General features: G+C 34.8%; 1 protein-coding gene across 1 annotated transcript in view; it reads right to left on the bottom strand.

The window, feature by feature from the left end:
* The window catches only part of MMP16 (matrix metallopeptidase 16), a 291,993-nt gene that overhangs the window by 147,015 nt on the left and 128,415 nt on the right, over positions 1-16,563 (bottom strand). Inside the window, exon 2 of the mRNA XM_015074740.3 lies at positions 5,047-5,195. Within this exon, the coding sequence (XP_014930226.1) occupies positions 5,047-5,195 (149 nt within the window). The remainder of the gene's footprint in view (positions 1-5,046; positions 5,196-16,563) is intronic.

The following is a 16,563-nucleotide window of genomic DNA, read 5'->3' as shown; positions in this document are numbered from 1 at the left end:
CCCACATGACTCTAAATGATGCCTTCAAGTTTAATCCACACAACTGGTGGCCCTGTAGTGGGGCTGCAGGAAGATGGCACTTCAATAAAATACATACAATTGGAATGGTGTCCCTTGGCGTAGGGATTTGTACCACACAGTGACTGTGCACACATATTTACTCTTACCATGAGAAGAGAAGCCACTCACAAAATTATATTTTGTGACTTACGAATTAGTAATGTAAGAACAAGGTTCATCCGCATCTTATAGTTAACAGTTTTCGGTTCCAGGCTTTTCCATGTTCGAATGAAAGGTAAGAGTAGTATCTACTATTTATGGTTGTCCTCAAAAGATCATTTTACATATTTTTAAATACGCTTATTTTTATTAGTTTATTTATTTAAAAAAAGTGTTTTTAATGCTTATTTATTTTTGAGAGAGAGCGACAGAGAGTGAACAGGGAAGGGGCAGAGAGCAAGGGAGACACAGACTCCAAAACAGGTTCCAGGCTCTGAGCTGTCAGCAGAGCCCGACGCAGGGCTTGAACTCAGAACTGAGGTCATGACCTGAGCCGAAGTCAGGCACTTAATCAGACTGAGACACCCAGACGCCCCTTATTTTTATTACTTTAAAATTCCTTAGATTTTGTTTGTCCTCATACAACCAAGTCCAGGAATTGTTAAGATTTTTTTAAAAGTAAATTAACTTAGGGTTCAAAATGTAGGTATGCTGATTTAGCTACCAACTATCCTTAGGGAGTTACCAAAAAAGGGATTGGTCCATCTTATAAAGTTATACTGATTGAGTACCATTGTTATATTCAGAAATAAAGAAAAAGAAATTTAATTACTGATGAACCTATCTTGTATATGTAGATTGGAAGGGAGTCTTAACTTGATAATTTAGACAAATGAGTAAAAATCATGAAACATATTGAAAATTAAGCCCCAAAGCTTATGTTTCTTGATATATCTAAATAAACATTTCAATTCTCAAATTAGGAGAATTCAAATACCACTGTAGTTTCATAAAAATTATTTGAAAAAAGCTACATATTCAGTCTTAAATTCATTTTAATTAAGATGCCTTTCTTTGCATGATTTAAATAAATTAGAATTACTCAGATCATCTAATATTTATGTATTCATGTATATATGTATATATATATGTGTGTGTGTGTGTTCATATATGTGTGTATATATGTGTATGCATATATGTGGAGAGAAATAAAAAAGGTCACCTTAAAATCATACTTCATTAAGCATACTTCAATGCATGATACTGTGCACACATAAAGATGAATTAAAATTTAAAAATACCTACCATTAATACTGTAAAAACACATTAGACTCATTTTCATTATTGCCTTGCTAGCTTTTTCTTTCCTTGCTTAATATAATCTTTTTTTACGCATAACATAAATTGCTTCACTTATTAAGGAATTTAAGTGAGTTTGCTTACAAAAATTAGCTAAGCAACCCAAAATTTAAAAGAACCATTGCAACATACGATTATGAGCTCATTTTGGGGTGGGGGAATAAGTATTCATTACTATCTCTCCAACACCAATGACAACTAACATAAAAGCAATATGCCATTTAGGTAATACTTGAATCTGTTGCTTAAAAATGGTTAATTCCTTCAACATAATATAGGGATTACCACAATTGTATCTTTACTTTTAATTAAACATGAATTCTAGATTGAATACACCAAATGATGTCTGACAAAGGAGGACATAATTATTTAATTTAAAACAATTGATCTTGACAAGAGCCTAAAATTAGATACAAGTTTATAGCATCTGAAAATGAATCCTAAGACATTATTTTAATACTGAGGAGTAATTTTAGGTCTATAATTGTAGTCCATATTTTACGTAATAAGGTTTAGATAAAAATTCATAATTTGACCATGTAAAATAACAGAGTACAATTTCAGCATGGATTGTTATTACACGTTCATTTGAGATTACAGAAGCACAGACAATTGCTTAAGTAGCATGATTATAGGGTTTATACTTACAAAAATAGTACATTATTTGAGCTGAGTACCCTGAGCAACAACATGTCACGAGTGGAGATACATCAGTGGAACAAAACCAGCCAGGAGGCCAATGAAGCCACAGGGTTTCTAGTCTGAGTGACAATGAAAGTGCCATAAAGGACAAAAGAAGCATGGCAGTCTAGGAAGGGACGATGATGAGGGTTTAACGAGGCTTTAGTGGACTCACCTAGGAATAACACTCTATGTAAAGGAAAAGATGCAGTTCCGATTCAAAAAAAAAGAAGAAAAAACTAAATTGGAACAAAGTTTGGTTAAAGAAAACAGACCAAAACACTGGTTGTGTTTAAGTTAAGGGTTACCTATAGAGTTGATCTTTTCTCTACAATGCTATAATTCACAGAAATGCTACTGTAACTCCTACACATTGACACAATTATTTCTCCTGGTCTGGAATTTAAGCCACTGTGTGGCAGAAAAAGACCACTGTCCTTCTCTCCACCCTTGCATTTTGCTTTGTCCTGCCAAAGATCAACTGAAAACTGTTCAGATCCTTTTAACATAAGGGGCCAAAATAAATCCTGCACACATTCTTCTTCCATCATCTCCTGACAAAGACTTTTTTCCCAGCTATCTCAGGTTTGATTTAGGAAATCAAACCTATCTATCGTGAGTCCTTCCAATGACCAGCAGGAGCTCTCAAAACTCACAGGAAACATGGATGCCACCTTCCGCGGAACTCTGTTTTCTGAATTTTGTTTTATTTTATTAAAAAAAAATTTAACGTTTATTATTTTTGAGAGACAGAGTGAGACAGAATGTGAGCAGGGAGGGGCAGAGAGAGAGAGGAAGACAGAGAATCCAAAGCAGGCTCCAGGCTCTGGGCTGTCAGCACAGAGCCCGATGCGGGGCTCACACCCACGAACCACAAGATCATGACCTGAACAGAAATCAAGAGTCAGACGCTTAACTGACAGAGCCACCCAGGTGCTCCTACTTTCTGAATTTTAATATCTAGTAGTAAGCAGAATCAAAGGAGTTTGTTTCCCAAGTTCTCAATTTATTGTTATTTTTTTAAAGTTTATTTATTTTGCGAGAGACAAGAGTACATACACATGCTAGCAGGAGAGGGGCAGAGAGAATCCCAAGCAGGCCCCAGGCCCAGCATGGACCCAAGAGGTGATCCATCTCACAACAGTGAGATCATGACCTGAGTGAAACCAAGAGTCTGAGGCTTAAATGACTGAACCACCCAGGTGCCCCATCAATTTATTGTGTTTTTAAAAACCGTGTCATCCATTCCAGGAAAGTGGATGAGAAGACAACAGCCCTGCGTGAGGGAGCAAAAAAGCTGTCCAGGGCACTTTGTAGAATGTTGGGATTAAAAGTATAATTTAAATGGAATTCTCTACTATACACAGCAATAAAATGCAGGATTTGCTGGTTTTGCTATTAATATAATAGGCTATATTTAAAATTAATTTACAACTTTAATTAAAATTAATTTAAATCTGTATTTATTTAGGACACTATTAAGGGAGAATTGCAATGCACAGAGGGCAGCAGGTTCAAAATATCCAAGTCTATTCCCAATATTGATAACAAGATTCTCATTCTTACAGAATGCACTACATTAATTCTTGGTTCTATTTTCCCAGATGTATACCAAAGTTAATATTTATGTATCTCTTAAAATGCTAGCAGAGGTAATACATTTATTTTTCCAAACTGCTTTGACATTTAATCTTCAAGCCTTTTATTATGTGCTTTCCCGGTCTTGATGAAATAGAAATAGTATGACTAATATAATGATGTAAGTATTAGAAGGCCAAAATAATTTTTAAATCATATATTTAATTAGTTTAATATGTGAAAATTATACATACCTGAGCACAGACATTTCAGGTATTTAAGGTTTAAAAAGAAAAATAAATGTGTCATTTCTCAAGGTCCACAGCATGGAATAGTAGAAAGCCCTCCAACCAAACATTAAAAGGTCTGGATTCTGTAACTACTCTGGATTTCACCTAGCCTTTGACTTTCTGTTTCCTTATTTGAAAAAGTAGAGAGAGGAAAAAAATGTATCCTTGTCTTCCCTACTGTGGAGGGCTGATGTATGATGATCATATTAAATGATGAAGTAGATTTACTTTGTGAGTATCAAGGACTCAATAAACACAAATGATTCTTCCCTGCACTGAAATAATTAATCACTTCCTCCTTTGCTGTCCAAAAAACAATAATTCTGTTTCATAATGTTACAGAACTCACAGTGTACCTGTGGTAAGATAATCTGTGGTTATGTCTAGCTACACAGTTAACTTGAAGTTCCTCTGAACAAGAGAGTCTGTCTTCTGAATCTCTATATGCCTCTTTCACCTATGAAATGCCCACTAATGAGTTATTGGTTGGATAAATAAATTAACAAATGACTGATGACTCAGTCAATAAAATAACAAATCCCATTAAGGAGTTAAAAACAAGCCATTTGCTAGTAAAAAACTGAAGGAAAAGACTTGCAGTAAACCTCTCCTTGATTTAACTCATATAGAGACAATTGCCACTGACAGGAAGCTAATAAACTGTTAACTGGTTCTCTGACACCCTTACCCCTCTTCCTCCAAAAAAAGCCCTTATTTGTATTGTTTCCCATTTTCCTTAGTGTCAATATTTCTACTTTGGTCAATTTCAAGCTACTGAGATGATGTTACTTAACAGGGAAGAGATGTGTACAATAACAACAGCACAAGCCAGTTCCAACACAACAGTGCCTGTAGCTCTTGTAATGGCTTCAACTGTACATTGACTTTGACTCTCATTGTTTTTTTTACTTTCTTCCCCCCTATTTTGAAACTGTGCTGCAAAAGTCAGGCGAGTAAATTGGGCTTTGACAAACCTGACATCATAGGGGAGTAGAGTTAACACAGTTCAAATTCCAAGGAAAAGAGACATGAGACAAATTGCTACACTCGTGGTTGGTGGAATTCACTTAAACTTTATCCGACTACTTAGTTTGGCTCAAGGACCAAAAAAAGTGAGAGTGTGGATGCCATTACTTACTCAATTGTGTTTCTGTCCACTTTTCCTGTCATGTTAATGCCATAGAACTGCTGCATGGCAGCTAAGGCGGCCTGCATGGTCTCCGCAGAGCGCAGCACCGACATTCTGGGGTCAGTTGGTGGAAGGTAGCCGTACTTTTGTAACCAAACCTGCAACAACAAGTACAGTTCCTTTTAGATCAACTTCACAATGTAACAATATTTTATGGTAATTAAGTTATGTCCCTAGTGAATCCTTAAGCTTTATTTCCTCTACAAGGGCATATATTATTTAAGTGTTTCATCACTTTCTAACACATATTTTGTAGTTTGTTTTAATATACTTTCAGTGACTGTAATGGGTCTTTGTAACACATCTACAAAAAAATAATCATCTGTTTAAAGCTTATTGCTTATAAGGAACTATACTACACACTGGATAAAAAATAAGATCACCTCTGCCCTCTAGGAATTCAACTTCCCAAAATAAACGATGGTATTTTTTCAACAACATGACCCCAGTGAACATCTATGCTGGAAGGGGAAGTTAATGTGCATATGTCACGTCTAAAACGTCACTTTTCTGAACAACTGACCAAGGACTACAGCCACCATGAGTAGCATCATCAATATAGACCATATTATTCTGTCAAGACATTTTGGATATAAATTCATGCAATTGATCTATTCAATGTAGTCAGATGTCTTCAAGGGTAGGTAAATGTTTCTCATGTAAAGAATATTCTTTCCTTTATTTAAGGTGACTCACTTCAATCCAAATAATGTAAGTGACCAAAGGTCTCACATATAGATGAAGTCAGACCATCTGGTTTGGCCCTCTCTTTAAGGATCTCATGATTTTTATTCTCCTCTTCCCCAAAGAAGAGAGATTTGTGTGGCTACTGAGGGAAAGATGTCAGAGTTGAGCTCATATCCCAATCGTGATTATAGTAACAAACAATTCAGTCATTTAAGGTTATATTTTAAAAATAACCCAAAACTTGAGGGATTTGGGGAAAAGTAATCTTCGCCAGAGAGAAGATGCTTTCTAGTTCTACAATTCTATGCATTCATTTTAAATGCACAATCGTATGTTCAGCTCATATCCTATCCTTCTGTCCCTTACCTAAATCTTCCATGGGGCACTAAGATTTCTTGAAGTGCAGTGAACTGCCCGTCAGATTGAGAAAGACCAAGTAATTCTGCCTGTGGCACAGAATAGAAGCTGTGCTATTTAATGGAAGGTATTCACCAGTATGTATTTCCCTCCCTACCTGGGTCTATTCATCATGCAAATGATGATCCTATAAAGCTACAGCTTTTCTCCAATACCTGATATACTTCCTTTATGACCTGACAACTAAACACAGAAGAGCTATTTTCTCAATGAAAATAAACAGTAATTATATAAGTTAAATTTCACCAAAAGAAACTGATATTAAATATACCAAAGTCTCAGCATGTGAAACACAAGGTGGAATGTTTTACAGTATTTCCAAGAAAAAGATCCCTCCAAAAGTTCAGTACTATAAGCACAACCCTTTCAAAATAGAATAAAACATTTATTCTAAACCTATTTAAGAGATTAACAATACATCACTGTCAGGAAGGTTTATTGTTGAAACTCCATCTAGTAAACTCATCTACCACATAGTGAAAACATGCCAAGACACTCCTCTCATCTAATCTGTAATGAATAGGCTTCCAGGGAAGACACATATATTCAGTTACCTAGTCAACAGTGTTGCAGTCTGAAATAGATTCCATTTTTTTTTTTCTGAATGAAGGAGACAAGATTTCACTGGCATTGTATTATTTACTAGAAAACTCAATACTTATTGTCACGCAATTTCCCCCAAATTAGAAGATTTCATCTTGATTGTTAACAGTATACATGCACTAATATTCTGAAACTGAACTGCTTTTTTCCATAATACTTTGTTTGCATTTATTTCTTACTTGCTAGAAAGCTGACTTGTTGCTAGGTTACTCATGGGTGCTAAGCTACTGACAACCACGTTTATGGCGATAGCAAAAAGAAAACTGTTAATAATAAACCCTATGATTTATATAGAAATAGAAAAACTATAAAAATATATAAATTTGAAATGGATAATGAGAAAAATATCATGTTATAAAAATACATATTGATTTATGCCTTACCCTCTCAAACAAATGAGTTAGAATAATAAAAAAAATTGTGACTTTTCTTCAAATTCTTTTATATTATGTCATTTATCATGAAAGTCAAGTTTTTCTAAATGACTGAGAAGTGAATAATTCTTTTTAATTGTAAGATATCAGAAAATCTATGGGACCCACCATTTTATAGTCAAAGTTTATTTATTTTTTTTGTTTGATAACTCAATGTCATTGAGTTTACCACCATTAACAGCAATATACACGTATCATTGTCATTTGTTAATCAAGAAATCTTCTCTGACATCATCAAGAATTGACCAGGGGGTGCCTGGGTGGCTCAGCGGGTTAAGCGTTTGACTTTGGCTCAGGTCATGATTTCATTGTTCATGGGTTCAAGCCCTGAGTTGGCCTCTGTGCTGACAGCTCAGAGCCTGGAGCCTGCTTCAGACTCTGTATCTCCCTCTCTCTCTGCCCCTCCCCCACTCATGCCATGTCTCTCCCTCTCTCTCTCTCTCTCTTTCTCTCTCAAAAATAATAGAAACATTAAATTTTTTTTTAATTGACCAGGAATAATTCTCAATGGAAACCTGCAATCCATCCTTCCACAAAACAGTGGAAAATCAAGCATATCGGTGTCATGTTAGAGTATGAAACCAGCAAGCCTTCAATAGCATTTCTTATTAAAATTGCTGCGGACAATTTTACTCTAGGTGGATATAAAAAGCAAGTAATTATACCTACAATGACTTACAGTATTAATTTGATTCACAGTGTTTCTTTATGTTCATAATACTCAATATGGAAACTGCAGGTGAAAACAAATACTTGCTTAAATAATCTTTTAATCACGCAGAGTACAGTCTCTTGAGTTAGGTTTGGTCTGATACTATTTCCTTTAAGCTGTCCACAGAATTCTGAGGATCTGATCATGTTTGGTATGATAGAGAAAAAAATCTGTACCAAGTAAGATGCTAATGCTCCTTGGAGGAGACGAAGTTGGGCAACATGGTGATCTAAAACTGACCAAATACAAGGTGGACCATGCAGTCAGCATCAGTGGTAGAATCCATGATGGCCAAAATCTATAGTGCTTTGTAAACACTGACTCTTAAATTACCAGTGAATGAAGATCAGGTACAAACAGTGAGGATCAGATTCAAACACTGGTCCATAATCATCATAGAATACAGGATCCTCTGGTATAAGTAACCTTATCCTATTTCTATAGAACAAAACCCTTTTGTTCATATAAATAGAGCAAGGTGGTAGCCTTAGCACCACATCATTCTAGATGTGGTGCTCATTCTAGAGTAATAAGCAGGAAATTTTAACAATTGAAGTTTGACATAAGTGACATACAGGAAAACCTTTCTCTTTTTTTTCCTACTAAATTACAAACTTACAATATTTTATTTGATAGAAAGTTAAATATGCAAAGTAATATCTGAAGTTACATACTATCCCTTAAAAACTATACACACAGACTCCATCCTCATGGACTATATCCTGGTTTTAGATGTTGTTTTAAAATATTTCTCCCGGATGATAGGAAATACATTTGCCCCCTGAGATGGCTTATCTCTTGATATTTTTTTCAATGCTCTCAAATGCACATAATGGAGAGTTAAGGAATAATTTCCTAATGTATGCATTTGGGGGAAATGATGCTGAATTTGAGGTTTGATGTGAGGATTGATAATACATAAAGCCAGCAGCATATCTCTTGCTCAGTCCATCATATTATTATTTTATGCTTACTAATTGCTCTGAGTTCTTGAAATTGCTCCCGCTCAGGTTAAGATTCATCCTTGGAATGAGGCAAGACAGAAACGCAGGTGAGATGTAAGTAGTCAGAGTTGTGAGGAAAGACAATTTGCTTTTAGTTTGTTTTCTTTTGCTTAGTGGATTGACACGTGCATTTGAGAGCACTGGAAAACCATCAAGAAACAAGTTTCTTTGAAGGCAAAATCTGACTTCTTTTACTGTCTGAGAGTTAGCCTGTGTCATTATCACCAGAACAAATAACCACAGAACCTCAAATGCAGCAAAAAGTCTAACCTTGAATACCTTCCCTCTGTTACTAACATATTCAAATTATCTTGCTATCTTGGAGACACAACCAATTTCCTGCACTTAGTAATTATTCAAATGGAGGAGCAACCAGAAGAGTGCTATTCTCTGTAGAGCAAGAGACTTATCAAGCAAAAAAAGGTAAACATTTAAATATGAAATTCTGGGCCAAAAGATATTGTCTTTACCAGACTGTTATATAAATAGGAGTAGCAGGCCCATAAAGTTTATTAAATCCATTAAGAAAGAATATCTTTGTCACTAATATTCCATGTAACCATACTGGGAATACCTGTATTAATCAACTCCACTGTCAGTACCCATATATCAGTGTGGTATCATTAAAGATGATAACCAACAACAAAAAGGAGACCTTAGCAGGTCTCATGACTAATGGCAAATATAAACAGAGGATATTTATTTATTTATTTATTTATTTATTTATATTTTTTTAATATATTACTTTTAAATTTATTTTAAGTTTATTTATTTTGAGAGACAGAGAGAGCAGAGGAGGGGCACAGGAAAAGGGGGAGAGAGAGAATCCTAGGTAGGCCCCTCACTTCCAGCATGGAGCCCAGTGCAGGACCTGAACTCATGAACCATGAGTTCATGACCTGAGCTAAAACTAAGAGTCAGACGCTTAACCAACTGAGTCACCCAGGCACGCCTAAACAGAGGATTTTTAGAGTATATATTTTTTATTTCAGACCAGTACTAAAATCATGAGAAGTAAATCTTCATCCAGTTGTTAAAGTTAATAAAGTTATCGATGCCTTAATATACAATTAAGATGCTCCTATTCATTTACTCAGGTGAATCACAAATGCAAGAACCATATTAAAATTCCATCACTGGCAGGACCCGACATATAGAGAGAACGTCTTGAAATGATGCTTAGATATCCTTCCAAAATTTTTTAAAATGATTAACCTAATGAATTTATTAGGGCAGGAAGGGATCTATCTTAGAAATTACAGAAATTATTGGAGGTAAAGAAACAGGAGGTAGGGTTTAAATTTTATTTAATTTGAAAAATCACTTTGCTAGACCACAACGTCTATTTATGATTGAGCCAGTTTTTTTGGTATAGCTCATGTCAGCTAATTTGTGGGATGGTCAAATGCAAGGTCCATGTACCCAGTGATCAAAATTATGGAACTCAGTAAGGTAGGAAAAGGGCAAAGGTTAGAATATTTTATTTACAGTATTTAAAGTATTTTATGGTATTTATTTAATAATAGTCACTTCAATTTATATAATTATATATTTTTTTATCATTTTGCGATGTGAATTTTTTACATTATTGAATTCATGTTAAATTTTAACATATTTACTAACAAAAATATTTAAATATGCAATAGTTAACATCTGTCCTGATAAAATTAACTGACTTTTTAAATAAAACGAACTGAAGGAATGATTTTTTAATAATTAAATTTTCAATATTTTAAATTATTTCATGTTTTCCAGTATGAGGCTTCTAAACATATCTGTTAAATTCTGTTATTAACTAAAATAAACAACTAAAAAGCGTCATCCCCTATTTTGTGGTATGATCCACAGAGTTAACAAAGGCTTAAGGACATTTTCCTCTAAAATAGCATATATTTAACAGTTATAAAGATGGGCAGAATTTAGGGGCGAAATTTTCTAGTGTGAAAAGTGGCTATAAATATGAATCATAACTACCTATTAACCAAAAACCTAAACTGATGTGGGAGTAGTCATTCAGAATTGGTCGAATTGAAAATTCATAGGATAAGTTAATGAGGCAGAAATTAGCCTTTCTGTTCATTCAAAAATCTAAATGGGTTCTAAATCATCATCTCTTCCTTACCAAGAATGAATCAGTGTATGAAATTGCACATATAGAATTCAATTCCTTTAGAATTTTACTGTCTATTTAAATGGCTTCTTAAATGGAAATCAAACAGTGGAAGGACCAAAAGTTACGCCATTGAACATCTTAGCAATCAAGAGACAACTGTCACTTGGACAAGGAGATGGAAAACAGCTGGGCCATTAGTAAAATTATAATGATCATGATAACCATATATTTCCCCGTAACATGAAATTCTCTAATATATGACAGAAATGAAAAACTTAGGATATAAAGGTTAGGGAGAGATTTTCCATTCCACCTAAGAGTGAATGAACTACACTTCCTACTTAGTAGCTATGGAAACAAATCTCCTCAAATAGTAATGGCTGAGCTGCAGTAATCAAACAAACAAATAAAAACGAAAACAAAAAACCCACCAAACTAAGAACAAACAAAAAACACAAACAAAACTAACAGTAGTTTTTAATTGGGATTCCCATCATATCCTAGCCATTTTACCGAAAAGCTGGAGTACTATGATATACCCGTCTCCTTATGTGTCTTTCATGGTTTTTCCTAAGTGTGTTTTACATTTTTAAAGATGGATATATAATGTGCATGCACACACACATACACACTGACAAAACAAGACCAAAAATACTCAAAAGGCAAAACTGAACCAACAATGAACAACAGCAAGGCATTATATCACCTTACCATCCCCAGTTTCTTAGGCGGACAGAAATAATTACCAAAAAAGTACTTACAGTAATCATTAACATGATTCTACTTTATATCAAAATCACCTCACAAATCTAAATAGCGTAAAATTCTCCTCAAATCTGTGCTTCTTTACACTAGTTGGATCAAGTGTCGAGCAAGTGCATTCTGTGAATTATCTAAAAGGCATGTACTTGAGCCTGAGTCAGGTAGATGATCAACTCAACTCGCCTTTATTTTCTGGGGGCAGATTCAATCTCACCAATACCAAAAACTGATGAGGAGATTAATCTCAGGGTCTTCAAAGTAGGAGTATGAAATGTCCCATGGACTCAAAATGCCAGAGCATTTTATACAATATGCAGATCCACACATTCATGCGTGGACACACCTACCTATAGAATTGCAAGAAATAAACTTCACTTTTATTTAATGTTCAGAGTGATACTGGGGCCCTCACTCCCTCACTTGGACATTCATTTGTCACCGATGTTCCATTGGGTGTCCTGAGGGAGGAGGTAGAGTTCCACAGTGTGGATGGGCTAATGGTTTCACTTTCAATAGTTAGCTTGATCCTAGCACATTACAACATACCATTATTTTTTCTGTGACAGATGAAATAGATTTATGGATTATATCATCTTAAAAGTAGAAATTGTATAATACCTTGTGATAAGGTGGGGAATGACCAAGAAAATATTCTGTACCATATATATGTTTCCTCGTTGTCTTATGAAAAACTATTTTAGAGAGTTGTCCAACTTAATTATGTATGTCTTTTACAAAAAGACAATAGTGTTGTCTTTTTAGGTAAAGAGAAGTAGCTGCAAGTAGTATGCTACTCAATAGGTACATTGAGAGTCATCTGTCTCATTAAGATAAAAGTGATGTTTTAGCAATATAAGACTGTTTTGAAAGAAAGGTATGCCATGTAAAAAGTATGTTAAAGATGCGTGTTTAGAAATGTTCCCCTTATAACATGACTTTGAGCTCAAAAAAATATAAATACTTTACCTACTAATACTCCCTCTTAAAACAAAACAAAATCTCTATCTTAATTTCCTACTTTAAAATTCCAGCAACAGAGTTTTCCACCTGTAAAATAATCTGCTAAAATAGAATAATTTTAATGAGGTGTAAGCCCGTTTGTTAAAAATATGAAAATGTAACACCTCATTAGTTTTCAGGAACAACTGATAGACATCAGGGAAGAGGGAGATTCACTGTCAGAATTTTACTAAAAAAACTTCTGCATAATTGATGGGTCTGATTACAAAATGTGGCTCATGAGTTGTAACCAGATAATGATGTGACTTTTCAGTTGCGTGTGCGTTTCCTTGTGAGGTATCTTTTTTGGCCATGGTAATTTTAAATGGGTCTTGAGATTGCTGTATTTCAAAGTATTGTAAATCAATATTTTTAAAATAATGAGGCATAATCAGTCACGGAATTGTCCAAGATAATAATGATAATGATTGTCCAAGATAATAATGATAGTCTTCATAAGAGTGAAACAATGTAAATACAATTAATAAGTAAAACAAAAAATATTTTTAAATTTTATGACACCCTTAGCTCATCTTCATGTTTCTGAGTATATTTCATAACATATTCAGGTTTAGTACATCAGTTCCGGAATAGAATTATAAATAAGAGAGGGTAAATGTTAAAAAAAAAAGTAGATTGATGGAAATATGCTATCAAAAGTGTGGAAATCACTGATCTGATAGAAACTATCCTTAAAAATGAAGCTACTTCCTTAAATACTCTCCAATGTGATCTACTCTCCCTAAGGGATGAGAAGACAGTTTATCAATATCTATATATTATATTCTGACTGTGACAATCCTCAAGCTCTTCCTTCCTGTCATACACTACTGAAGTTACTCAAGTCCTATAGAACAAATTCCTAAGAATGACTTCCAAGCCATTCGTGATTTGTTCTCAAAGTGTGCCTTTTATTACTTTGCTCCATGGAATTTTTTGGTCACATTGAAATTTGACTCCCACTCCCAACACTGATAAGAACAGCAACCATTCCTTTACTGCCCACTATGTACCAGACAATTTATACAAATTATCTTTATCCCTCATAACAAGTCTGTGAGTATAGCACTATTATCTCTGTTTTATAAATGACAGAATAACACCCTAGAATGATTAAATAACTTGCCCAAGGATTCAGCAATTTGAGAGGAATAATCAGTATTCAGAGATCTGACTGATACCCATGCTTGGCTCTCTCTGTAATTCTAGGCTGCCTCTTAGACATGAAAGAGACCCAGCTGCCTCTCTGTATCCAGAGAAATCCTAGGAGACCTATTCACATTTCAAAATGAGAAGGTAGACCATCTGAAAACATATCTAAACTACAGTAACTGAGTGCAGTTTTTATGCAAACAAACCATCCCATTTTACATCATGAAAACACACCGTATTATGGTTGCATATGTTCTGGGTATAACACTCACTCCTAACTCCAAGGACTTCTCTAATTGCCAATGCAAAATAGCCTTCCACAGTCCAATCTGCCCAGTCCAATTAATATTCCGATTTCCATGCTAGAATATTTCATTTACGGTCATTCAGTTTTACAGTTAAAAAAACAAAAAAACAAAAAACACTGAAACTCTTTGCCAGAGACCTCCCTTTCTTCATTAATTCTTTCTCAGCACTTTCCTTATTATAGCCTTGATGTTGCTGGTCAACTGTATCTACACTTTCCTTGGTTATCTCTTCTAAAATTAATCCTTAAAATACCATTCATGTGCTGATGAAAGACCAATTGAACCCTCTAACCCTGACTTTGCCCTCATGCCCAGACTGCTGTCACACTGCTGTTTAAACCAAAAATACAGAATTACCCTTTACTGTGCTTTTTCCTCATCATCTGTATCGAATCCACTATCACAACTTAGCTCCAATTTTACCTTGAACGCAAATTCTTATTTCTTCTGACACCTCTTTGTCAAGGGCACCATTATTTACCACCAAAAATTACAAGATTCTTCAAGTGGCCTCTGTTTTCATACTGCTACCTCTCTCTCCTCATCCAAATAGTGAGAGTTGTTTTCTTTCTTTCTTTCTTTCCTTCTTTCCTTCTTTCTTTCTCTTTCTTTCTTTCTTTCTTTCTTTCTTTCTTTCTTTCTTTCTTTCTTTCTTTCTTTCTTTCCTTCCTTCCTTCCTTCCTTCCTTCCTTCCTTCCTTCCTTCTTTTCTTTCCTTTCTTTCTTTCATAAAAACACATAACCTAAATTTACCATTTTAACCATTTTCAAGTGTACAATTCAGCAGCATTGAGTACATTCACATTGTTATGTACCCATCACCCCATCCATCTCCAGAACTGTTTCATCATTCCAAACTGAAATTCTATATGCATTAAACAATAACTCACCAATTGGCCTCTTCTCCCAGCCCTTGGTAACCACTATTCTACTTTCTGTCTATGAATCTATTCTAGGTAACTAATAAAGGTGGAATCACGCAGTATGCATCCTTTCGCATCTGGTTTATTTCATCTAGGATGTTCTCAAGGTTCATCTGGCTACAACTTGTAGTATGCAATATTTTTAAAGATGAATACTATTATATTGTATGTATATGCACCTTTTTTTTTAATTTTCAAATGTTTATTTATTCTTTATTTTTTTAAATATGAAATTTATTGTCAAATTGGTTTCCATACAACACCCAGTGTTCATTTTGTTTATCCATTGATCCAGCATTTGAGTTGTTTCCATCTTTTGGCTATTGTAATAAGTCTGTTATAAGCATTGGTCTACAGATATCTTTTTGAATCCTTGCTTTCAGTTTTTTGGGGTATATATTAAGAAGTGGAATTCCTGGATTTGTTTATTTATTATTTATTTTGAGAGAGAGGGAGAAAGCACACAAGCAGGGGTGGGGGGGGGTAGAGAGAGAGGAGAAAAGAGAGATTCCCAAGCAGCCTCCACATTCAACTCAGTGTATGTGATCCCATGACAGTGAGATCATGACCTGAGCTGAAATCAAGAATCAGTCGCCCAATCGCCTGAGCCATGTAGGTGTCCCTGGAATTGCTGGATTTTATGGTAAATCTACATATAACTTTTTGAGGAACCACCTTACTCTTCTTCAGATGCTTCGCATTTTACATTCCCATCAGTAATGCAGAAGGGGTCCTATTTCTCTACTTCCTCACCAACACTTATAATTTTCTGTGTGTGTGTGTGTGTGTGTATTTTTTTTATATAAAAGTGACGCTAATGGGTATAAAGTGGTATGGGTTGTCTTTTCAAATGTAGATCAAGGAATATCAGTCACTGAATTATGATCCTTCAGCAGTTTGCCAGTGATTTAATGTAAACTTCAGATTTCTTACTGTGGCCTACAAGTCCATGCATTGTTGAATCCTTAACTTCTTTTCATTGTACTCCCTTTTGATATTCCAGGCATATAGTCTTTTTTTTTCCTCTTCTTAGAACCGGCTAAATTCTTTCTTGCTTTGGGGTACTGCATTTACTTTTCCCATGTTCGAAATACAAAAATACAATTATCTCTATCCTTTAAAATGTAGTTCAAGTCAGACTTCTTCAAAGAAACCTTCCCTGACACTTTTTTTTTTACTTTTACTTTTATTTATTTATTTTTTAATTTACATCCAAATTAGTTAGCATATAGTGCAATAATGATTTCAGTAGATTCCTTAATGCCCCTTACCCATTTAGCTCATCCCCCCTCCCACACCCGCCTCCAGTAACCCTGTTCTCCATATTTATAAGTCTCTTATGTTTTATTCCTA

This window comes from Acinonyx jubatus, chromosome F2, assembly GCF_027475565.1.
Source record: "Acinonyx jubatus isolate Ajub_Pintada_27869175 chromosome F2, VMU_Ajub_asm_v1.0, whole genome shotgun sequence".
Taxonomy (NCBI): Eukaryota; Metazoa; Chordata; class Mammalia; order Carnivora; family Felidae; genus Acinonyx; species Acinonyx jubatus.
The sequence above is the reverse complement of the archived record's forward strand: the minus strand, read 5'-3'. Positions and strand labels throughout refer to the sequence as shown.